Raw genomic sequence first — 26,220 nt, 5'->3', positions numbered from 1 at the left:
TTGGTTATCCTGTTTGCGTTCCCACCGGGTCCTGTTAGGAGGGGGGTAAGCTGTTCCTTCTCTATATTCAGCTAAATCCCTATCTAGTTTGCGTATTTTACGATTAAGTATTTTTATACAAAATTGGTCGACTTCATCAAAAACATTATCATAATCAAACTTCACACTCAAAAAGTTATTGTCAGTAACAAGGGAGTTGTTTAAAACATTTAACTCATTTAAAAGAGTATCAGCCTTCGCTTCATACTCCAAAATCATCACATTTAAAACCTCCAGTCCAGCTCTGTCAAAGATTTCACACAGTTTCTTATAGTACAAAGTTCCCGGTTGAACATTGTTAGGGAACTTATAAAAACGCAAACCCTTCGGTATACGTTTCACATTGACACACTCTCTTAAGTATTCGATCTCAAGTTGATTACTTTTGTACGCGTAAAGTTTATCTTTCAATTCACCAAAATCATTCTCAATAGTGCTATGATTATTAGAGGACACAGTACCTTGATTAAATATGAATTGCCGACCTGCCCAAGTGGTAAAATTAAAGTCCTTGTGCTGTTTCTCAGGTCTGTTGTTCTTTGAACGAAACATGCCTTCATTATGTTCATTGTTAGATACCCTTGGTACACTGGAATTTAGCGGAAGCAAAGAATGTGTACCGCTAGTAGTTCCACATGCACCGGTCGGTGGAGATTTCCTCTTAGACTCAATAGCGTGTTGTTGATTCCCAGGTGGGGAAATATTGCAGCCATTATTTTCTTTTACAAGGTTAGTGAGCTGCGTTAACATCAAAACTACCTGGTTGAACTCCGTACGAGTCACTGGGACGTCGTCACCATTGTCTTTCAGCAGCTGAGGAGTTTCAGCAAAATTGACCGATTCAGCTTCACCAGCCATGGAAGGGGAAGCGTGACTAAGAATCCAAAAAAGCAGCCAGGACCAAGAAAAATAAATCCAAGGCAGGAAGCCAAACCAAAGGCAAGCTGATACTTTATAAAAATGTTCAGAAAACAATCTGATACTTTATTGTGAAACAGTAAAAACAAGCGCTTTCGCTCGGTCTCTGCCGAGCTTTATCAAGTTAAAAATGCAAAGTGCAACAAAGCTTTAAATGCATTGTGGCTGCTTGTTAATTAATCAATTAAAACTTGAAATTACTAAATTATTAAATTGTTAAGACTCAAACCTGGTACATAAAAAACGATGCTGTGTCAAACCAATTGAGACAAAAACATCCTAATAATGTCACAAAAAGGTGTTTATGTACTTTTGTGAAAATGTATTCATGTGAAGAAAATTATTGCCAGAACGATAAATTGTTATGAATAATAATTGAAGTATACATAAATGAAATAATGATGATAATGAAAATAGTAATAAAAATAAAAATAAAAAAGGCCACCAATAGTAGGGGGCTCAGCACAGATCCTTGTCATACACCGCTGGTAACTGATCTGCTGATAGAAGTAGAATCCCCAACTTTGACTATATGCATTCTGTCAGTAAGACAGTTGGCTACCCATCTAGTGACATATAGGTTAATTCCCAACTGAGTGAGTTTCTCAACGATGTCTGAGTGGGGGGTTGTGTCAAAAGCCTTGGCTAAGTCACAAAAGGCTGTATGTATTGTTTTGCTTTCATCCAGGGCTTTGGAGACATTCTCGAAGAAGAAAAATAAATCCAAGGCAGGAAGCCAAACCAAAGGCAAGCTGATACTTTATAAAAATGTTCAAAAAACAATCTGATACTTTATTGTGAAACAGTAAAAACAAGCGCTTTCGCTCGGTCTCTGCTCAGCTTTATCAAGTTAAAAATGCAAAGTGCAACAAAGCTTTAAATGCATTGTGGCTGCTTGTTAATTAATCAATTAAAACTTGAAATTACTAAATTATTAAATTGTTAAGACTCAAACCTGGTACATAAAAAACGATGCTGTGTCAAACCAATTGAGACAAAAACATCCTAATAATGTCACAAAAAGGTGTTTATGTACTTTTGTGAAAATGTATTCATGTGAAGAAAATTATTGCCAGAACGATAAATTGTTATGAATAATAATTGAAGTATACATAAATGAAATAATGATGATAATGAAAATAGTAATAAAAATAAAAAATGAAAAATAATAAATAATAATGATAAAAATACTAATAAAAATAAATACTAATGAAAATAAAAACTAAAAACTAATGCCTCTAAGGCACATATTGTCCGAGATGTCAAGACATTGTCAAAACATTGTCGCAACCATAATAAAATACCATAAAAATACAAAAATATGCAGGAAATACACAGTATATGTATATGTAAATGTGTATTTTAAAAATGTATTTAGAAAGAAATCCCTAAATAATAAAATATTAAAATATTGTGTGCTCAATATATACAGTAAATGTTGGTCTGAAATATGAAATGATCTGAAAACAATTAACAAAAATAAAAGAATAAATTAAAATAAATTGTTTGTCATGTTCCACATGGGGATTTTTTGTCAACAATGAGTGAGCTTCTCATAATCGGGCCTTTCTTAATTTAAGGACACTGTTTATATTGATGTTGTCATTTAATCCGGGGTGTCTGCCTGCATCCAATTTAAGTTGCCATATGAGTTCCCTGTATTCGAGGGTTGTCTCCCAATCACCTCCCCTAGCATCCGGCATAACTTGCTCCAACACAATGAATTTAAGATCGATCTCGGGGCAGGTGAGGGAGTGCTTATAAAATGCATTGGACTCCTTATGTTTACTTAAATCATAAAAATGCTCATAGATTCTTTTCCTAAGTGGCCTCTCGGTTTTGCCAACATAAAAGCTTGAACAGGTGGTGCAGAAACCTAAGTAGACAACCCCTTTGCTTCCACAGGTGTAATGGTGGTGTGATTTGATGTTAAAGTTCCTAGAGGAAATATAGAGAGTAGAAGCATTAATAATTGCTTGGCATTGATTGCAGGACCCGCATTTGAAAGTACCTAATCGTAAATTAGAGGTGTTAACCTGGGGGACAGATTTTCTTTCAAATAGTTCCTTAAAGTTAATATCCCTCTTTTTTACAAATTTGGGATGTACTGGTAGTGAATCTTTGAATTCTTCATGGAAGGTCACTACAGGCCAGTGCCTCCTGATAATCTCCTCGATCTCAGGAGAATTACGAGAGTAAGTGTAGATAAAGCTACTCCGAAAAATGTCAGGTGTCACAGTAGTGCTGTCTGTACCAAGATATTGCCCTGTGCCAAGAAGTGGGGGAAATGTTGTTTCTCTATTATCAATCACTTCCTTAGCTAAGGAGGTGATGAGGGAGAAAGGATATCCCCTGTCTATAAACAAGGACTGCAAAAAGTGTATTTCATCCAAAAAATCAACAGTAGTACTGCACATCCTAGAAGCTCTGATAAACTGACCCTTAACAATGCCTTTTTTCTGACAAAATGGGTGTCCACTTTGAAAATGCAAATATGAATTAGAGAAGGTGGGTTTCCTATATAGCTTAGAAAGAAATGCTAAATTATTATAGTCTTTGTATAAGGTCACATCAAGATAATGAAGTTCATTTTTATTGATGTTGTGAGTAAACACCAAAAAAGGAGTGGTGGAGTTGATGTAACTAAAAAAGTCCAGAAATTGGTTAAGGGTGCCATTCCACAGGATACAGATGTCATCTAGGTATCTTCTGTAGTGGGTTAAATATTGAACCCAAGTGGTAGAAAAAATTAACATCCGTTCCCATCTCTGTAAAACTACGTTGGCATAGAAAGAGGCACAAGAGGCGCCCATGGCCACACCTTTCTTTTGTCTAAAAAGCTCACCGTTAAAAAATATAAAGTTCTTCTGTAATAAGATTTCCATGAACTCAACTAAGAGGCCAGTCACTTTATTGTTAAGGTTGGTTTCAGTGGTCAAGAAATCATTGAACCACTCGAGCCCTGTTAGATGGGGTATACTGGGAAAGAGATCCTTAATATCTATAGTTATCATAAGGAGTTCAGGTCGAAAAAAGGAAGGTTGAATACCTCTAAGAAAATCCCAGGAATCCTTACAGATGTGTTCCAGGAGTAGACCAAGTTGCTTTGTGGCATAGTCGATGAATTTGCCTAAGGGTTCAGTAATGCTTCCAGCTCCTGAGACAATAGGCCTGAATCTCAAAGGGTCCAAGCCTTTGTGAATTTTCGGAATCCAGAAAATTACTGGTGTTTTGGGTTTCTCAACATGTAAAAAGTTGAACAATTTCTCATTTATAGCTCCTTGAAGCAGATGATCAGTAAGCATATATTTAATTTTAGAAAAGGCTATATTGACTTCATTCCTGGATACAATCTCATATTGTTCACTATCCTGTAACATGTCATGGATGTAAGTATCATAGCTGGAATTATACATCAAAACAACCCCACCACCCTTATCTGGTTTCATGACCCTGATGTTTTCTTTCTTCAAATGATTAATAAACCAAATTTCGTGTTCGTTTAAATTAACAAGCTGTGGTTCTATTCCTTGGGAGTGTAAGATTCTAAAGTCCTTCTCAACTAATTCTTCAAAAAGTTTAATTAAGGGATGTACAGGCGGGTTAAAGGTGCTAGTTCTACAAAGTCCAGTGTTGGTGTAAGGCTGTCCTTTAAAATAATGTGCTAGATTTAAATTTCTAGCAAAAAGTTTTAACTCAACTAGAATTTGAGATATATTACAGGGACGTGTGGGGACAAACTGAAATCCCCGGGTGAATAGATCAAAGGTCAGATCTGTGATTTGCAGGTCTGTGTAATTGTATATAGTAAAATTATCTTTTTTAACTATGAAATGGTTGTTACCTACTGTAATAGAAAGGTTGTGATGTGAAAGTGCCATTTCGGAGACAGTAGGAGTATCATTTAACCATGTTTGTTGTTCCACGTGTGAGGGGGCTGTTTCTGTCCCCATGCCCCCGTCCTGCTGGGGGGCTGCTGAAAATCCTGATGGGAATTCTTTCTACCTTTCTCGGCTAACCTCTCACTCCTACGGAGGGGTTCATGGGTTGCTCTAGAGTAATAATCAGGCCCCTTATTCTGATTGTTTTGGTTACCCTGTTTGTGTTCCCACCGGGTCCTGTTAGGAGGGGGTAAGCTGTTCCTTCTCTATATTCAGCTAAATCCCTATCTAGTTTCCGTATTTTACGATTAAGTATTTTTATACAAAATTGGTCGACTTCATCAAAAACATTATCATAATCAAACTTCACACTCAAAAAGTTATTGTCAGTAACAAGGGAATTGTTTAAAACATTTAACTCATTTAAAAGAGTATCAGCCTTCGCTTCATACTCCGAAATCATCACGTTTAAAACCTCCAGTCCAGCTCTGTCAAAGATTTCACACAGTTTCTTATAGTACAAAGTTCCCGGTTGAACATTGTTAGGGAACTTATAAAAACGCAAACCCTTCAGTATACGTTTCACATTGACACACTCTCTTAAGTATTCGATCTCAAGTTGATTACTTTTGTACGCGTAAAGTTTATCTTTCAATTCACCAAAATCATTCTCAATAGTGCTATGATTATTAGAGGACACAGTACCTTGATTAAATATGAATTGCCGACCTGCCCAAGTGGTAAAATTAAAGTCCTTGAGCTGTTTCTCAGGTCTGTTGTTCTTTGAACGAAACATGCCTTCACTATGTTCGTTGTTAGATACCCTTGGTACACTGGAATTTAGCGGAAGCAAAGAATGTGTACCGCTAGTAGTTCCACATGCACTGGTCAGTGGAGATTTCCTCTTAGACTCAATAGCGTGTTGTTGATTCCCAGGTGGGGAAATATTGCAGCCATTATTTTCTTTTACAAGGTTAGTGAGCTGCGTTAACATCAAAACTACCTGGTTGAACTCCATACGAGTCACTGGGACGTCGTCACCATTGTCTTTCAGCAGCTGAGGAGTTTCAGCAAAATTGACCGATTCAGCTTCACCAGCCATGGAAGGGGAAGCGTGACTAAGAATCCAAAAAAGCAGCCAGGACCAAGAAAAATAAATCCAAGGCAGGAAGCCAAACCAAAGGCAAGCTGATACTTTATAAAAATGTTCAGAAAACAATCTGATACTTTATTGTGAAACAGTAAAAACAAGCGCTTTCGCTCAGTCTCTGCCTAGCTTTATCAAGTTAAAAATGCAAAGTGCAACAAAGCTTTAAATGCATTGTGGCTGCTTGTTAATTAATCAATTAAAACTTGAAATTACTAAATTATTAAATTGTTAAGACTCAAACCTGGTACATAAAAAACGATGCTGTGTCAAACCAATTGAGAAAAAAACATCCTAATAATGTCACAAAAAGGTGTTTATGTACTTTTGTGAAAATGTATTCATGTGAAGAAAATTATTGCCAGAACGATAAATTGTTATGAATAATAATTGAAGTATACATAAATGAAATAATGATGATAATGAAAATAGTAATAAAAATAAAAATAAAAAAGGCCACCAATAGTAGGGGGCTCAGCACAGATCCTTGTCATACACCGCTGGTAACTGATCTGCTGGTAGAAGTAGAATCCCCAACTTTGACTATATGCATTCTGTCCGTAAGACAGTTGGCTACCCATCTAGTGACATATAGGTTAATTCTCAACTGAGTGAGTTTCTCAATGATGTCTGAGTGGGGGGTTGTGTCAAAAGCCTTGGCTAAGTCACAAAAGGCTGTATGTATTGTTTTGCTTTCATCCAGGGCTTTGGTGACATTCTCGAAGAAGTCCACCAGGTTTAATAAGCATGATCTACTTTTAACAAAGCTGACTTATATTTCTCTTTGACCACTAGAAAGTGGAGAAATTCCAAGTGAGGCACAAAAACTAAGGAGGAGGCATGTGATTTTGCAGATGATGTTTGACTCCCTAAATTGCGAATGATTTACTTGGTGAAGGACCACAACAAGGACAGTGTACTCAAAGAATGACACCAGGCTTAGTGCTACACATAACCAGTGGGAACTTGGAGTGCTGAGTACTAACGTCTCCAGTAGGTTAACCAGTGAGATATCTAACGCACCCAACATGAAGCTGGCTGAACTCGGGGGGGGGGGGCACGGGCACTTACAGCAGATGGAAAGAGAAAGAACTTGCCTGGTTGAGAAATAGACAAGAACACTGCAATGCTGCCTCAAGGACATGTGGATCTGGGTATGAAATTACTTAAGGAAGGCTAAAATATAATAGAGGAAAAGAACATTTTACAGAAATGAGGATTAAGAATTAGGTACCAGTGTTGTTTGTTAGTTGTAACATGCCAGCTGCAGAATGAAGGTTCAAGCAATTCAATAGCTAGATGCATCCAAGGCTGGCAAGGGGATGGGGGGAGAGAATAGAAGGGGCTGTGCCTTCAGGGAGTTATCAGATCCTTGGGCTAGATGTCTGAATTACCATTTCTGTCATCAAAATTTCTGTCCAGATAAAATGATATTAAGGCCAATGAAATATTGAAGAAATTCCTAATTTTGCTGAATATGTTAGAATTTCATCATATGTCTACTCCCATATTTTGTCTTGCCCATGGTGAGGTGTGTGTAAAAATGTGAAAAAACTGATTTTTTTTTCACTTTTTACAATTTCATAACATTTGTCCTCCAGTGTCATAATTTTACCAGTTGAGGGTTTTTTCCATCATAATTTCATAAGTGGTATTAAGATAATTTGATAAGTGTTTTAATTTACTGTAATCCGTCTATCCATGTATCTGCCTGTCTGACAACATGTTAATTTCTGCTTCAAATAATGTGTTACTATACTGTTTCTGTCTCATTTTGCCTGTCTGTATGAACATCATGTTGTGCCTGTCTCAATGAATCTATTAATACATGGGATTACTCTTTATCTAGCTGTTTCTTTTCCTTGTTTTCTGTGTGTGTTATTCCCCCATCTCTCTTTCTTTCTCATCTCTGTCATGTTTTGTCATGCTTGTGGCATAAATTGTTGAGCACTCTTTATGAATTTCAGATATGCAATTATTATGGTAGGCATATTAAGAGGATGCTCCTAGTTTGCAAGGTGTGACAAATCCTGTTGTTAAAACTGGTGGTCTGGCTCGGTAGTAATTGTAAACCATGAAACACTGATGTTGCTACACTCAAATGATCGATCAGACTTTGTGTGGTTATCAGTCCTACTTGTCTTCAGAATGTGCTTCAGGCACTTTGGATATGAGGCTGCTGTACCAGTGATCATTCCTAGGGCTATATTAACTGCATCCTTGTATGTACAATCTGCAGTTTGGACCATGTGCTGTCACAGTTGCTCTGCATCAAGAATGAGGGGTGCAGCTCTGCCTGCCTGCAAGACAGAGTATGAGCTTAGTCTGGGAAGAGGCCTGGGCTACTGAAGGCAGGGATGTAGAAGCAATAGCATAAAGAACTTGTTTCCTCTTGAAAGGAATGAACGCTTTCAGTTGGACCCGTCCTACTACTTCATAGCTCAGAATTACAGTACAAATGGAGTGGCATGATGTTAGAAAAGAAAACTTTTTGTATAAGAGAACTTGATAATGTTTTGCATGCTAGAATCTAATCAAGGAGATGGTTCTGTACTGATGCTTCTGATGTTTTATATTTTGGGTTCACTTTCTGTGTTATTGCATAAAACATACACGGGTAACCAAAAAGTTGTAAAAATGCATACGTGATGAACATTCAACCTTTTAAACTGGGCAGGAGGTAACGTGTTGTCTGTATTCTGCATCCAGGGAGAACTGCTGAGTCCATGCCGGTGTGATGGTTCCGTCCGCTGTACTCACCAACCTTGCCTCATTCGGTGGATAAGTGAGAGAGGTTCCTGGAGCTGTGAGCTCTGCTATTTCAAATACCAAGTTTTAGCCATCAGTACAAAGAATCCTTTACAGGTAAGTGCCCTCATCTTCCTTTCCACTAGTCAAGAAGTAAAACTAATTAATCTTATATGCAGTAATTTCCCTATATACAATAAATAACTTTCAACAGGTACTTGTTAAAATCTTTTTTTTTCTTTTTTCCTGAAGACAGCAGATACATAATGATACAACAGGCATGTGTCAAATACACAATTTTCTTATCAAACTGGCTTCTGAGGATGTATAAAAGTACTTTTTTCCTACTCAGTGTAACAATATATTTCTCTGTTTAGTTTCCTGCTATGGCACATCTGTTTTAGTTGACGTGTATGAGGCCTTATTATATAAAGTGTACATAGCAGAGTTTAAAGCACAAAAAGGTCACGAACGTGATCAAGGTCACATTCTGTATATGTGGTTGCTGAGGAATTTCCTCTAATTTATCCACTGTCACTATGCAACAGTGAAACAGAAGCCTGCACGACATCTCTTTGCTTATAGTTACTATGGTGTTATGAACTTGTAGCATTGTTTTTTTTTGTCATCCATTTTACCAAGGTCCATGTGTACAAATCAAACATTGAAAGGGTTACTCGCCACGGTACATGACATTACTTTTGTACTTATTTATTCACTTATTTGAGTTGTATTTAACTATGTACTTAACTGTTTATTCATTTATTTACTTACTTTATTAATTTAATTTTTGTTAGACAAGCCATCCCAATAGATGCATGTGCATCTTTTTAGGGCTGACTGAGGAGCAAAGTCTTGCTCAGGGTTAATCAGTAAGCAAACTGAATCAAAGTCACGGCTATAGAATGATGCTTGTTAACAGCTTACAATCTGAATCCTTTGCAATGAGCTGACACATTTTGCAAAATTTGATTATATAAGTGGTGAGGGGCGGGTCTATATTAGAACACCGAACTTTCAAAATGTTGAGTGTTCTAATATCGAAGAAACAGAAAACTGAATTTTTTCCTAGGGAAATAATTTGGTTGTCCGTTTCTGTTGCTTCGGTAGTTTCAGCGCTGTGGTGGAAAGTTACGGGTCTGGTTCAGGTAAGTGTGCGATTGTGTGGACGTGAGGGTTAGGGCGGGTTAGGTGAGTTAGGATTAGGGCACGGGTCAGGTTAGTCTGCGAATGTGTGGACGTGAGGGTTAGGGTGGGGTAGGTGAGTTAGGGTTAGGGCGCAGGTGAGGTGACTGTGCGATAGTGATGGATCTTAGGGTTAGGGTTTACGTTAAGGTAAGTGGATAGTTAATGGTGTGTGTATAGTTTAGTGTAGGGTTAGGTGTAAGAGTTTAGGTGTATGTGTGTGGATTGCTGTTTGTTTGGTGTGCTTGTGTTGTGTGTATGTGTTTTGGAACAGAACTTTTTTTCCCATATTTTCGATGTTTTAACTTTTCGATTAATAGGGTTCGATATTAGAACACTTGAAATTTTGAAAGTTCGGTGTTCTAATATAGACCCATGAGGGGCCACAGGTACCTATGGGGTTGCAGGGTACTTTGTCACTTACAAAAATTAAAGAAAAAATGTTGCTCTAGTCTAGTTTGGACTTTTGATCAAATTACTTCAGTCCAATGTGCATTCTAGTTTTTATTTTCAGCAAATATATAGGGATCCAACATGCCTGTGAAAAGTGTTAGCTCAAAGCACACAACACACCATTCACTGTCTCAAACCTAACGCCAACCAATAAAATAAGTAACTCCAAAGTTCCCCTGTCTCATCTCAAATGATATTCTTCATAAAGAGGTAACATCTGCATCAGGATGTTGATTTTAAGATGTGATAATGGGACATTATGCTATGAGATGGAATCATTCATGCATATCTGGTATCACCAAGTGAATTATTGTGAAAAACAACAGGCATAAAGTGATATTTAACAGTGCATAACATTTGACTATAATTTATGAAATGTAAAATCTATCATGTGTCCTCAGTAAAAATGCCAGCCTTACCTTTTATATGATAGTTGTACCTCTGACCATTGAGAAATGTCCCCTGAATCATAAAGCTGGTATTTTTGCAATCTAACCACTGCACTTGTACATATCTCCTCATGGAGTGTTCCTGCTGCCCATGCATTCAAAATGGGGAGCATTAAAAAAACAAAACATCTGAATGCAGTTGGTAGTCAGGCAGAAGTATACAAACTGATGTGAAGTTCTTTTGCTGGCCAGCCATGATGAAATCATCACTGTGCACTGGCCATATTTTTGATTTACAGACAAAACCAGCTAGTCAGCCATTTAGCAACACTTTAAAGTGGTGATGTTCTGAATTAATGTGACAAAAATATAGCTGCATCTTTAATAAGCAGATGACAGTAGTGTGTATACACTGCATTGGAATAAGCAAATAAATCTCTTTTTTGCAATTATAAAGTACTGCATATGCCTGCTTGTTATAAAGATGAGACAAAATGTTTCTGCTACCAAAGGAAAAATGGATGGCTGCGTTTTATTTCTATTTTTCTTTTCTAATCCTCTGAAATGTATGGTGCTAACTTGTTTAGTGCAATGTTAGCAATGACACACTCGGGTAATGTCTCCATGAACTGATGAATCATTTCACTGGAAAGGATCTGCTTTTTGCCAAGTTTGTCTGCCCACCACCACCAAGAACTGCTTCAGTACTATTAAGTCAGCATTTGTATTCCTCACTTGTAACCTGAACTAACAAAGCTTTTTAATGTTCAGTCTGTACAGTACATTTCTGGGAAAGAAATTCACATAACTATTGTACCTTCTCAGAATAAAATGCACCTCAGTGCAGTGGGAGGAACTGCATACTGTCAGAATAAAATGTGCTTAAATACAATGGAAGTCTAATCCTAATTTCTTAAACCAAAAAAAAAAAAAAAAACGCATGTATGTAGTGGTATGCAGTGGTTGTTAAGCCATGTTCAAAGAATGTAGTATTTAAACAGGTAGTTTGTGTTACTTTATATCCTCAGAATGAAATGTGCATAACTGTAGTGGGAGTAAATAGTGAATACCAAATACAAATGTTTAACTGAGGTGGAAGAGATGCTATATTCCCAGAACAATATGTCCCAAACTACATGGATATCTGCTGCACAATCTGAGAACAGAATGTGCTTAACTGCATTGTCATTTATTACAAGTTCTCTGGAAAATACATAATAGCTTTAGAAGTTATGACAAATTTTCTGAATACTGCACCCTTAACTGTACTACATAAAATATTATGTAATGTTGAGATGAAATATGCATAATTATAGAACTCTCATACTAACAACATCACTTGTATATAATTCAATTGGGATTATAATGTCAACTAAAAGTGTGACAAACTATAAAAGTCATATTATAATCTCTAAATGAATAGTGGCTGGCTGCATCAGGAATTGCTCTGTAGTTCAAAAATAATGTGTTCACTTGAAATTATATAGTCTCTTGTTAAAATTTTACTAACCACAACAGCTATTTTTGTACAATCTGAATAATATTAATGAAGACTTGTGTGCCACTGAGCATTCGTGACCAATGAGCTTAAACATTATTATTTTCTCAGGCAAAAATCAATATATCTGCCATGGTGCCTTGATAAAGAGAAATATGCAAAGATTTCTGCATGCACTTTTCTGTGTTTTACTGCAATTTAATTGGTTAGGTCCTATGTGCATTTGCCATCAATCTATTGTCTGTTTCCTGATATACTTCAATGGTCCTTTCCTGTCATATTGCTTGTGGTTACCTGGTCAGCATGTAGACTATTACCTTATCATTTGTCCATTAATAATAAAGTTTTTAAGACCTTTTTTCTTTCTTATAACTTCCGTGGTGGTGCAGCGGTAGTGTTGTTGCCTCACAGCAAGAGGTTCTCCTGTTCGATTCTTGGCTGGAGTGTGGGGAGTGCCTTCTCTGTAGAGTCTGCATGTCCCACCCGCGGTTGGGTGGGCGTTCGAAAGACATGCGTAAATGGGCATGCCTTCGTTGAAGGTTGAATGTCGAGCTGGCACCTCGGCGTTTGTGAAAATCTACTGCCAACCATTAGTGGATCAAAGTTCCGCTGTGGCGACCCCTAACCGGGAAAAGCCGAAAGACAACAATAACAACATTAAAGTACTTGTATTATTACAGTTGGAGAAAGAGATGGAGGTTTAGCTTCATCCATGCCCTGACAGTTAGGATGGATGATAACTTTCCTATTATTCTGGTGAACTTAATACAATTTAAGCACATTTTCTAGCCTTTTCACTTGTACTGTGTGTGTATTTTACAGGCACCAAACCCTACTTGAAACAGCTGAATTTTGAATTTACCTCATGCAGAAATGATGTGCAACCAGTATGTAAACATACTTTCAAATCCCTACCAAAAGATTTCTTATTTGAAACTTGGATATGTTCTAATTACACCTGTTCCTGACTTTCAACATCCCTAGATCACAGGTGTAATGTGTAGTTTCTCTTAGTGCATAGTACTGTGAACCAGGTGTTTAGGCCACCTTTATAGTTATGATTTCTAGTTTATAACCCTGTTTGTCTATGGAAACTTCTTTTAGAATTTATGTTCAAGCAATTCTATTTTTGTTGTATAATATCTTGTTTGTTTCTCAGTATTCTAACCACTGTATGCTGCATCAATTGTAAAACTCCGATTTTTAGTCCTTTTATATGTTCTATGCTCTTTGTACAAAATAACTATGTTTATATTTTTTTTATTATTTTTATTATTCTTTATAATTATTTACTATGTACTTAGAGCTTTTCTCCCCAGGCCTCCGCTGAAAACAGTCACCTTGTGTCCAGTCGGACTAACCCTGTAAACAAATGGAAAATAAATAAATAAAGCCTCAGCATACATATTAATTACAGAATTTTGTGGATACATTGCTGTAGTATTGTCGGTAGCTTTCTTTCCATAATGGTGTGAAGTCTCAGCATAGATTTTAATTACAGAATTTTGTGGATACATCGCTATAGTGTCGGTAGCTCTCTTTACGTAATGATGTAAAGCCTCATCTCACATCGCAACTCTTCGAACAAGCTCTTTATGTAAATACTTCCAGAAAGTTTATTTTGGAAAACGTTGTTTCTAAGATTCTTGGTATAGTTCATACTGTCAGGCATGGCAGATAGAGGAAAATGAATGGATAGCTACATAAACTATAATGAAATATGAGGAACACATAATTTTGTAATTGTGGTATGCTTTCCTTTGATTCTCTGTGTCAGGGCTTACCTGTCTGAAATGTGGTAGGCTAAAACAGCACTTGGGAATATTGCTCATTTAGAAATAGCCTGGTATATATTATTTGGAGGGATTTAGGAATATTGATCATTTGGATATAGCCTGATATATATTATTTATGGGTCAAGCAGCATATGATCTTTGTTACTTGAAATAGCTTGATTCATCCCAGGATCATAGGTATACAAGTTCTTAGCAGGCTTACAGCTAAGAAGACCATTGAGAAGCTCAGCTGCTTCACCCAGTACTGGTAGGAGACTAGCAATGATTGTCAATAAGTACATGTTCCTCACATATCTTAACCTATGATCATGAATGTTTTTAATCTAGCTATATTTGTCATATTTCTTTCACTGGTTATGTTGCTATACTTGTTACTATTTGGTGTTTTTTCTTCCGTCAACCATGTATATGTCTTATATGCTGTTTTTTTAAAGGTCTCTGTAAAATTTTAGTCTACGAAACACTGGTAAACATCAGCTGGTGATTGCTGTAAAACACTAGTTTATGAAACACTGGTAGATATCAGCTGGTATCTGGTGTGAAACTTTAGTTTATGAAACAGTTGTAAAAATCAGCTGGTAACAGGTGCTGATTGCTGTAGTTGTTCTGCATATGACTGACAATGAAGTGATCAACTATCATCTTGCAAATCCTGATGAGTGTCCAACCATATTCTGTTAATTCATTACACTATGACATTGTGAGATTGTGAGATTGCCATTCATCTAATGATTTACCACTCAAGATTATTTCTATTTTTTTATAAGTTTTATATTAATGCCAAGAAGTTGAATGCACAAAAGAGGACATTTGATGGTAAAACTGGAAATAGATTTTTCCAGAAAGAAGGTGTAGATTTTCATAGAAATAAGGCAAAACATAATCACAATAATAACTTGGTGTTCAAGATTCTGGATTGCATGGCTGACATCTTGAATAATTATTTGGTAACAAACTATACATTTTTTGCCTGTGTTCTGGGTATTAGGCATGTCTTCTGCAGACTTTTTCACTTAGGTTCATAGGTTTATCATGTTTTCTAAGGTTAAAAGAAAATTTACCGTGAAATATTGAGCCCTAAGAGTTTCTGTTGTAAGTCTTATCTTTTATGTCTATGCCTGAGTTTTTATGTAGCTCCAGGGTCAGTTCATTTGAAAACTCTCTTTGACGTTTATGCAATATGTATATCTGCTAATATGGCATACAGCTTCAACTTATATTTTAAAGGAGAAGAAAAAGACTGCAGTGTTTTCCCCATGGTTGTACGCATGTGTATTTCATACATTTAATTTAGGCCATGTGTACCTCTCATCCTCTTTGCACAAGAAATCTGAACAACACAAAAAATAATGGGGGTACAAAGGCCCAAAATCAGGGACAGATTTTAAAAATTGGTAGAATAAAATATTTTGCTTTAGCATGCATTTTCTAAAAAATATAAAGTCTGAAAGTGAAATGACTGCCAATGTCATTATGTAATGACTTAATTCCTCAGTGATTTGCCAGAAAACCACAGATTTTATGAGGAGTAGAGCAAAAACATGCGTGAAATACCTGCACATTCTACAAAAATCTGGACAGTTGAGGGGCATGATTTAGGGGCATGGGGTAAATTCACTCACATAAGGAGGTGTAGGGGGTTTGCTCCTTGTAAAGCAACTGTCAGTTGTATTTGCAGGTATGTAGATATAGATTTGATCAATACATTTATATTAAACGATTTGTCAACTTGTAATTGAGTAACTGTTCAGCATTATTCCCTTTTGATAAGATTGCTTTGCATAAAAGTTTTCATTTGACTAAGCATTAAAGTTTGATTTACTACAGGCATTTTCTTTGCTATTTGGTCTAGGGTAAAAAAATAGATTTAAACACACTCCACAATTCTGCACTCTAAACAAACCGCTGAATATTCCATACGATATTCAGACTAGTATTTCCCTCTGCTCCAGATGCAGACACATTTTCATGCAGCAGTAAAAGTTTCCTATTTAGCAGAGAGAATAATTTCTTACAGAATAGCATAAAAATTTCTAACTGTCTTTACCAAAACCCACCCCCTGAGTGAAGATCTGAATGTTTTCAGATAAGGAACAAACCTTATAAAGGAACTTAGAAACTCTAGGAAAAAGATAAATGGAAGGACAACGCATGTAAATTCAAATAAAAAAACCTAAATGCATACAAAGATAATATAAAAGGCAAAAAACCCCCAGAAATTCAGGAGTCATTATAAAAATAGTGGAAGTGGTGCATTGCAGTCATTGAAGTGCACCATTTTTAGGACACAATATGGAGATGGGGTATACCCAAACTGTAGCTACCGTCATGTGTACACTAAAATAGCAATGACTTTGACCAATTCATGTGTTTCAACTTAATTATAGCAAGAAAAATAGATGTGCAGCTTATTATCATAACAGTAATGCAGTACTGTTACCAGCAGACAACATGAAAATATTGTTTGTTCTAGGAATAAGCATCCTTTATTTTAAATATATATAAATAGCATTCAGGAACAGAAATTAACAGGGTCCTCTCTGTATGTCTTCAAACTGAAGGCTGTATCATAACAACTGTTGCTTTTACACTGAAACAGACCCCTTCTCAAATACCGTTCTACGTTCTTTCTTTGAAGATGCAGTGAGTCAGTCACGTTCAGTTTCAAGATGGGGAATATTACATTTACAAAGATACATATATATGATTTATAATAAACCCATGACTGGAATGTATATATTTCAAAAATCTGTACCTTTGCGGTAAGTTTTTATGTGGCAAAATCGCATTAATATACCCTGCTGATGAACTGCCATAAACTTCTGAAACAGTCTCAGAATTTGGGTCATAGTAACTCAATACAGTATCCAAACTTGCAGTCTCCATTAATTGTTAAATGCAGATTGTTTCCTGTTTGCCACTCGCAGGTTCTTAAGTTCTTAAGTTCATAAGTACTTACTAGGGTATTAACTTGTGAGGATGTTAAGAAGTCAATCCTTACATTCCCAACTTAGTTTTGGCCCTTGTGTTTTTGTGTATAAACAATCCAGAGGTCAGCAGAAGAAAGGTATGTTGGGACATTTACTTTTTGCCCCTAACCATGAGGGACATAGGTGCTGAAATGGTTAAATTTGTGGTTTCCCATCCATTAATACAAATTATGTTTTTATAGAGTAGGAGAAATACTTTGCTTTGTCTGGATTGGAAGACAGTTTCTTAGAAGTGGCATTCTCTGTGATATATGCCTCTTCCTCCAGAGTGCTCGATTTATTCTGCAAAAGAGAGTGAGATGCCTTGAATGGGTGTTTGCAATACTACCGAAATTGCAAATGTGTAAGGGGCCTGACAGAATAGTGTCTATGGAAGCTGTATATATAAGGCAGAGGTCACCTCTCAGTAGCCTGTATGATGCTGAGAAGGGGCATGTGGCTTTGAGAAGACTGCATAATTTTTTACTATTTAGACTTTTGACTTTTTTAGTGAGAAAGTGTTGTAGTCATTCCAATTGTGACAAGTGTTTGGACAGATACACACCAAAAGAGGAGAAGGTCAACACTTGCACCACACCACATGGAACACATAGCCCTCCGGAACACACAACAGCACTGCCTTCACATAAAAAACACAAACCACGCACACACTTTCGTGGAGGCTCTCAATAAAAATCTACCCAAACAGCAGAGACCTCCAAGGCAGAAACGCACTCGACCACCATAACACAACACTAATCACCAGACACATAACTCTCCTAAACAGTGTGCCACTCAAACAAAGCCCCTAAGGCAAAACAGCATACCCAACACACTAGTCAAAGGTGACTCGATACTGAGGCACACTGATGTCCCACTCACTAGGCTGAATAAGGAGAAAGTAACAGTCAGATACCTGTCAGGTGCCAGGATCCACCACATAACGCACGCACTCAGGTCCCTCAATAACAGATACAAATATGACTCAGTCATTTTACATGTGGGTGTGAATGACCTGAGATGTACCTTCCTGGACTACATGAAAAGAGACATGGAGGAGCTCTCAGATTATGCAGCCCAGGCGGATATGACCCTAGCCCTGAGGAGCATCCTACCATCACCCAGAGTGATTCCACAGTACAAGCAGAAAATGATTAAAGGTTGTCAAGAATTATTAATGATAGACAAACTGTGCATGATATTATGAATAGAAAACAAGAAGCCAAAATCATGATAGAAGAGAAAGTTAGGAAATTATGTATGTCAGTGTGCAGTAGTAATAAAGTAAAATATTGTAAATGGCTGTTTTATGGAGAATGAAGAAATAAAATGTTACCAAATGTGTGTGGAAAAATATTGATGATATAGAAAAAAATAGAAAAGTATGGTATACGAATGTAATGATAAATATTACTATGTAAAACCATGGGAAAATCTAACAGATGAAAAAAAATTAAAGCTAAGAAGCAAGAAAGCAGAATGCCAAGACATTTTTGTGGAAACTGGTAATAGATAAATTACCAGTAAAAGGAAATATGCCTTATAAAAGGAAGAATGATAGAATATGCAAGTTTCTGGTGTCATTCTAAGGGGATCCAGTATCTGTCTGCCTGGGATGACATGATTGACAGACCTCGATGCTTTGGCAGAGATGGCCTGCATCTGCCACCCCTGGGATTTCGGATACTGGCCAAGGCTCTTGCCACCCCTATAGTGCCTTTTTAGGCAGTGTTCCAAAGACCAAATTACCATCATAACAGCTACAAACAAATGCAATCTGAGGGTCATGCTGTTCAACACTAAAAGTCTAAATCTCAAAATGCACTCGCTCAAAGCACTCCTTTAAATGGAGAACATCGACATTTGTGCTGTAACAAAGACCTGGTTCAAGGCAGCAGAAAGCACCCCTACACTACAAGGCTATAACACTTTCCACACCTTTCAGCCCCAGAACTTGGACCGAAGCTCCAAAGGCAGTGGTGTTTCCATATTCATAAAGGATGCACACACCTACAGACTGGTAGCCCAACATAATGCATCAGAGATACTTCAGGTGCAGCTAACACGAGGTAAAACAGTGATTCAGGTTGTAGCCTGCTATAGGTTCCCAACCATGTTGCAAGACTTACACTCCACGTTCCTAAGCACCCTGGAGAATATTAGAGTTCAAACTAACACTCTCATACTAGGCGACTTCAACTACCCCTCCATTAACTGGGAAAATTACTCAAGTACCAATACACTTGCCCAACATTTCCTGGAGTTCATGAATGCCAATGCCCTGGACCAGCTCGTTCTCACCCCTACTAGAGGTAGCAACATCCTTGACCTGGTCATTACTAACATGGGCGACCGTTGCTCTACACCAATAGTCAGCTCCTCATGGTTAGATCCGACCACAAACTAATCCCCTTGGAAATCCACCCCACCCCACCCCCCCGCAAAGGTAACCACCATGAAAAACTTCTCCAAAGCTAACTTTGGGCTCCTAAAAACAGAGGTGGCTAACTTCATGGCACCCATGCAAATGGGGAATAGTTGCATGACTGCCAAATCATACACCAGTGCACTGTACGAACACGTGCACAAATGCATGGATCTCACCATACCCAATAGAACCAAGACACTCTCCTCCAAAAAAAGGAGGCCAATCTGGTGGCCCCTTGCCATAAACAAACTCTACAACAGAAGGAAGAAACTGATGTGGAATAAGGTGAAGTCCCAAGACTGGAAAAACTCCCTTATCAGCCTCAACAAAAAGTTGAGATCCTTCATCAAATCCTCTAAAGCTAGCTATGAAAACAGAATTGCAGCAGACAGTAAAGACAACCACAATGCCTTCTATGATTATGTAAAGAATCTCCATGGCAATACCCAGATTTGCTCTGAGCTACTGCACAATGGTACCTCCTATACCAAGCCAACAGATACTGCCAGTATACTGGCTGACAGATTCAGTGCCAACTTTACCCCCCCCCCAAAGGACCAATCACAATATCAGTGGATTGCCAGGCACCCAGTATTATTGCTGCACAGGTTAAAACAGCACTGTCCAAAGCCAAGAATACAGCTTCTATGGGACCTGACAATATCCCTGGCTGTGTTCTACATGAACTACAGAGTGAACTGGCACCTCACCTGTGTACCCTATTCAATCACAGCCTCACTTCAGGCTTTGTCCCTACCAAATGGCACACTGCTACAGTCATCCCTCTGCACAAAGGAGGAGCGACCACAGACCCTGGGAACTATCGCCCCATTAGCCTGAAGAGTCTGATATGCAAAGCTATGGAATGCATAATCATGGACCTAATAAACAAGGGTATAGGGAATCTCCAAACTCTGGGTCCCACACAGTTTGGTTTTGTGAAGGGTAGAGCATGCCTGCTCAACTTGGTCAACTTCTCTGAGTCAATCACTAGAGCTGTGGATGAAGGCAAGGTGGTTCATACAGCCATCCGTGATCTGGCCAAGGCCTTTGATACCATTCCCCACTCGGGAATCATAGAAAAACTCACTAAGCTAGGCATCAACCCCTATATCACTAGGTGGGTTGCAAACTGGGTCACAGATAGAACCCACAGTGTGAAAGTAGCTGACTCCAAGTTGTCAACTAGTCACGAGTTGAGTCCCACAGGGTTTGGTCCTGTGTCCTCTCCTGTTTGGTATCTATTTCTCTGAAGTCCAGGCCAACAAAAAGGGACTCTAGCTGACAATGTTCGCAGACGATTGCAAGTTGGGAGCTATTATTAACTCCCCAAATGATGATGACATACTGCAGAATGGCCTCACTGAGACCAACGACTGGTGTCAAAACCATGGCCTTAAGCTCAATGCCAAAAAATGTGTTGTTATCCCCTTTGGATCACCACATGGCCACTGTGGTCAGAAAGTCTTTCTATGTGGCACATGTCATTACTAAGGGTTTTGCATCCAGGAAGAAAGAGGTCAGTGTCTCCCTCTACTCTTCCCTCATTAGGCCAATCATGGAGTACAATGTCCCATTTGGCATGTACCTCACTAGACACCTGCAACAACTGGAGTGGCTGCAAAAGTACCTCACAAAGAGGATCCTAGGCCTTAAACACTTGTCCTATATGGACAAACTCAAAAAAACTCCAACTATTCTCTTTCTCATATTGCCTACTTAGAGGCAATCTTTGCTTGACTTACAAAGCCATGTCTCTAAAGAAATCCCAATCCCTGTGCACCACATGCTCCAGAGACCTATACCTCATTACCACAATCTAAAGAATGTACTGGAGGGACAGGTTCATAACCCAGAAACTGCCCATGCTATGAAATAGACTTCCCATACATGTCAAGCAGAGCACCTTGCTGACCCTCTTCAAGAGAAATCTTGATGAGTGGATGGGAAATAGAAAATTCACCCCGGGGATAACTCCAGTGACTCTACTTGATAGAGGCACTGGGAACTAAGGTCAGGTGCCACAATGCCAGGGTAATCCTATGGCTAGGCTTGTAAAGGCCCCAGGGCCATTAGCCTAGTACATACCTATGAACCTATAAACCAATGATCAGCCTAAACTCAAATTTCACTCAAATAGAATGTCCTTCTTTCAACAGTTCTTGGAGTGGTGATGTTACTGTACCATCATTTTTTGTAATTAAATATGAGCTATAGTTTCTAGTTTCTCAAAAAATTCAGACTTCTTTTGTATTTCCAGGAGGCAGAATGTCCTATCATATGATATTTCTGGTCTAAATTCCATCCTTTCTGCTGAAAAAAAATGAAACCATAATAAACTAATAACATCTTTATCAAATTCATATTCGTGAACATTTAACATCAAGCAATTTTGTCATAACCTTACCAAGACCAGTTTAATTGTTCAAAATACTCTTTGTTTTATGCTATATTACTTGTCGTCACAAATTCTTACTGTGGAATTCCTTGATTTACCCATTTACCACATTCTGAATTATCCCTTGCAACAGTCTCTTATACTTTCTAAAGCCTATATATATATTAAATATGCTAATATTTTGTTACTCTGTGGGTGAAACTCAAACTGACGGTATCCAGATTTTAAATCACATTTACCAAATATTCTTATTTCCATCACGATAGATTCTATCTTGGGCATTATATTCCTCTCTTTCTTTGTATTACCTTATTCATTTATCATATGCCTATGGATATCACCCATTTTTTCGACTTTGCTTGAGTTACTGTAAGTGATGCCCGTGGAATACTACCTATTTCCCTACCTTCCGATAGAAATGATAAGGTATCATATATGGTTTCCATGCAATGGGTTTTACAAAGGTGTATGTAACCTTACCTGGAAGTTTTTCAGTTTTCCTGTATCTTTACAACAGTGTCTGTATGTAACCTTACCTGGAAGTTTTTCAGTTTTCCTGTATCTTTACAAAGGTGTCTGTATGTAACCTTACCTGGAAGTTGTTCAGTTTTCCTGTATCTTTACAAAGGTGTCTGTATGTAACCTTACCTGGAAGTTTTTCAGTTTTCCTGTATCTTTACAACAGTGTCTGTATGTAACCTTACCTGGAAGTTTTTCAGTTTTCCTGTATCTTTACAACGGTGTCTGTATGTAACCTTACCTGGAAGTTTTTCAGTTTTCCTGTATCTTTACAACGGTGTCTGTATGTAACCTTACCTGGAAGTTTTTCAGTTTTCCTGTATCTTTACAACGGTGTCTGTATGTAACCTTACCTGGAAGTTTTTCAGTTTTCCTGTATCTTTACAACGGTGTCTGTATGTAACCTTACCTGGAAGTTTTTTCAGTTTTCCTGTATCTTTACAACAGTGTCTGTATGTAACCTTACCTGGAAGTTTTTCAGTTTTCCTGTATCTTTACAACGGTGTCTGTATGTAACCTTACCTGGAAGTTTTTTCAGTTTTCCTGTATCTTTACAACAGTGTCTGTATGTAACCTTACCTGGAAGTTGTTCAGTTTTCCTGTATCTTTACAAAGGTGTCTGTATGTAACCTTACCTGGAAGTTTTTCAGTTTTCCTGTATCTTAGAAAAAGTCTTGGGAGTTTTTTTACTTTTTGTTCACAAAGACAGGTACATAGTTAAATACTAGGCAGGCTATTACAAGCCTGGGCAATAACCGAAGGTCAGAATCAAACCATGTATCTTGTGTCTGTGAGTTCAAGGCCTTAATCATTAGGTCACCCCTACCCCCTGCTTTTTATATCTGCTTTATTTAATATTTAAATGATCCCAAGTAAGTTCACATTTGATCATCTCATTAATGATGACCCAGTTTCTTCAGGAATTGGCTGTCCTGTTTTCCTGCCATTATTTGTTTTAACTTCTGACACAGAGCATCTGAAATTGGGAAAGGGACGCACAATTTGAATGCTCCTACTCCGCAAAAGCCTGATATTTGGTTTTGTATGCAGTTTCTTGTAAAAGTGTTCACTCACTGTATTGATGGATGCAGCTGAGGCAGCAAGCTTAAATGTTAATTACTTAATTAACCCTATTTCTCAGTTACTTGGCGTATCATCTCCTTGTAAATATCCAAGTAAACAAATGTTTCACCATTTCTACTACAATACCTTTACTATGAATAATGATTCTGCATTCAAGTTATAGGTTCATAGGTGTTTACTAGGCTAATGGTCATAAGGGCCTTTTTTTAGTCTAGCCATGCATCCCAAATCTCTGACTAGTTCTGATACCCTTGATAACTGTAAGCAGGGGCTTGGGAGGTTTAACATTTACAAGCAGGGGTCTGGGACATTAACTGTTTACAGGCTGCCTGTGTCCATTAAAGACATAGGTGCCAAACCAGGGAAGAATTTCCTGTTCTCCATCCAGTTATTAAAGTTACACTTTAATTGGGTTAGGGAGGAACTCTGTTTTTCATAGCTGGGGAGCCTGTTCCAGAGAAGGGGTAGTCTCTGGGATATATACCTGTATCTCATGTGGGTTCTATTTATATCACAGGCAAGGTTTAAGTCTTTAGAATGGGTAATTCTGGTGCTGTTTGTGTTGTGGATATGCAGGAGGTGCATGAAAGTTGGGTATGACAATACTGTGTATGCCAGACATAGATCTCCTCTCAATAGTATGTAGGAGACAGAATACAGGAATAGGGCCTTGAGGTGGTCAGAACAGGACATGCTACTTATGCCCCGTATTTTTTTAGAGAGGAATATCTGTTGTCATTCTAATTGTTGGATATGCCTGGTTAGGTACACCCCAAAGGGGGCATTGTACTAAATGATGGGTCTGATTAATGCTGAACACATTTGAACAATGACTTCCTTAGAACTAGATGCCATGCCTTTATTTCTAAGTTGTACAATGCAGACTTGATTTCCTCACTACTGTAGACATGTGATGGTCAAAGTCTAGCTTACTGTCTATGTGTGTCCCCAAGAACCTGACTACTGGGTCAGTTCTTAGGGTTATGTTGTCAATATGATAGTTACCAGGGTAGATGCCTTCCTGAAGGATACTATTATAATTGTTTTGGCATTTAGTCTTATTCCATGGCTTTGACACCAGTTATTTGTCTGTGTCAGCCCTCCCTGGAAAACATTTATGTAGGTGGTTGACTGAATGACAGCTCCTAATTTGCAATCATCTGCAAATTTAGTTAGCCAGAGGCCATTGACATTTGCCTTGACTTCAGAGAAGTAAATGCCAAAAAGAAGCTGTCCCAGGATCTATCCCTGAGGGACTCCGCTTGTGATTGGCCTCTTTGTAGAGGTGGACTCCCCAATTCTAGCTTCCTGGGTCCTGTCTGTGAGACAGCTGGCTATCCACCTTGTGATATAAGGGTTTCTACCTAACCATTTAAGATTGTCAACAACGCCCAAGTGGGGTATTGTGTCAAATGCCTTGACCAGGTCAAGGTAGGCAGTGTGAGCCATTTTGCCCTCACCCATTCCTTTGATGACCATCTCAAAGTAGTCCAGCAGGTTGAGTAGACATGATCTGCCCTTGATGAAACCAGACTGGGTTGGGTCCAGTGTCTGGAGGTTTCCTATGTTTTTACTGATCATTTCCATAAAAAATCTTTCCATGGCTTTGCATATGAGACTAGTGAGACTTATGGGTCTGTAGTTTCCAGGGTCTGTAGATGCCCCACCTTTCTGCAGAGGGTTGACTATTGCTGTTCCCCATTCATGAGGCATGAAGCCTGTTTAGAGGCTACACTTAAATACCAGTTCCAGACAGCCTGATATGTCATGTTCCATGCTATTTAGAAACATTTTGGGGTATTGTCTGGGCACATTGATGCAATGTTCTTGGTCTCAAAGAGAGCATTAAGGACCTTTTCCATAGTGACAGCAGGGGGACTTATATTTGATGGTATTTCCTGAGGGAAGATTGAGGGGGATAGAGGAGTAAAGTTGGAGCTGAATTTGCTGGAGTGGGTTTGCTTTATGAGGTTGCAGGCATAGCTAAAGAATGCCTTGTGGTTATCATTGGCATGGGAGGCCAAATTTAGCTCATATTTGCCTTTGGTAGACATTGTCCTCTGAGTTGTTTATTTAGTTTGATGAGAGTGCTTTTATCTTGCTGAGTACTGCATCTGCTAATTGTTGAGATGATTTTCCTCCTTCTGTTATGCAGCCTGTTGATATTGTGATTCCACCAGAGTATTGTGTTTTTTGAGTTAGTTCTGTACTTCTTCCTGGTGGGTAAAGCTGCCTCTATGCAGCTATTAACATGCTTGTATCGGGTTTCTGTGAACAGTTCTGTGTAGGCAGCAGTTTTCTCAGCGTTTATGGGGGCTTGAAATTTTGCCAGGTTATCACACTTAGTAGTAGATAGTTAGCCTTGGAGTAGTTCTTGAATAGTCCAGGGTTAGCTGGGGTTCGAAGTTTTATTTTTACTTCAAAGGAGACCATTCTGTGGTCTGACCTTACCAGAGAAGACATTACATTAGGGGGTGCGCAGCACTCTCCTATATTAATGAGAACCAGGACCATATCCAGTATGGTTGCTCCCCTGGTTTGTGTTTGGAAAATCTGGTCCAGGGAGTTTGTGTTTACAAAATCCAGAATCTGTATGCCTGTACATTTGATGTCATATATGATTCCCTTTTAATAGTGGGGTAATTTAAGTCACCCATGACTATGTTATTGGGTTGGATGGTGAGTGTTTCCAATAACTTTAAATACATGGTGTGAGTTTCTTGGGACATAAAGGAGGACCTGTAGCTTTCAAGGAAGTGGTGTCGGATT

General features: G+C 38.2%; 1 protein-coding gene across 1 annotated transcript in view; it reads left to right on the top strand.

The window, feature by feature from the left end:
• MARCHF9 (membrane associated ring-CH-type finger 9) overlaps positions 1 to 26,220 on the top strand; it is an 885,604-nt gene that overhangs the window by 599,699 nt on the left and 259,685 nt on the right. Inside the window, exon 2 of the mRNA XM_044083471.1 lies at positions 8,695 to 8,850. Within this exon, the coding sequence (XP_043939406.1) occupies positions 8,695 to 8,850 (156 nt within the window). The remainder of the gene's footprint in view (positions 1 to 8,694; positions 8,851 to 26,220) is intronic.

Source organism: Protopterus annectens, chromosome 9.part0 (assembly GCF_019279795.1).
Source record: "Protopterus annectens isolate FY-2018-M chromosome 9.part0, PAN1.0, whole genome shotgun sequence".
Taxonomy (NCBI): Eukaryota; Metazoa; Chordata; order Ceratodontiformes; family Protopteridae; genus Protopterus; species Protopterus annectens.
Note: the sequence above shows the minus strand (reverse complement) of the source record. Positions and strands in the feature narration are given on the sequence as shown.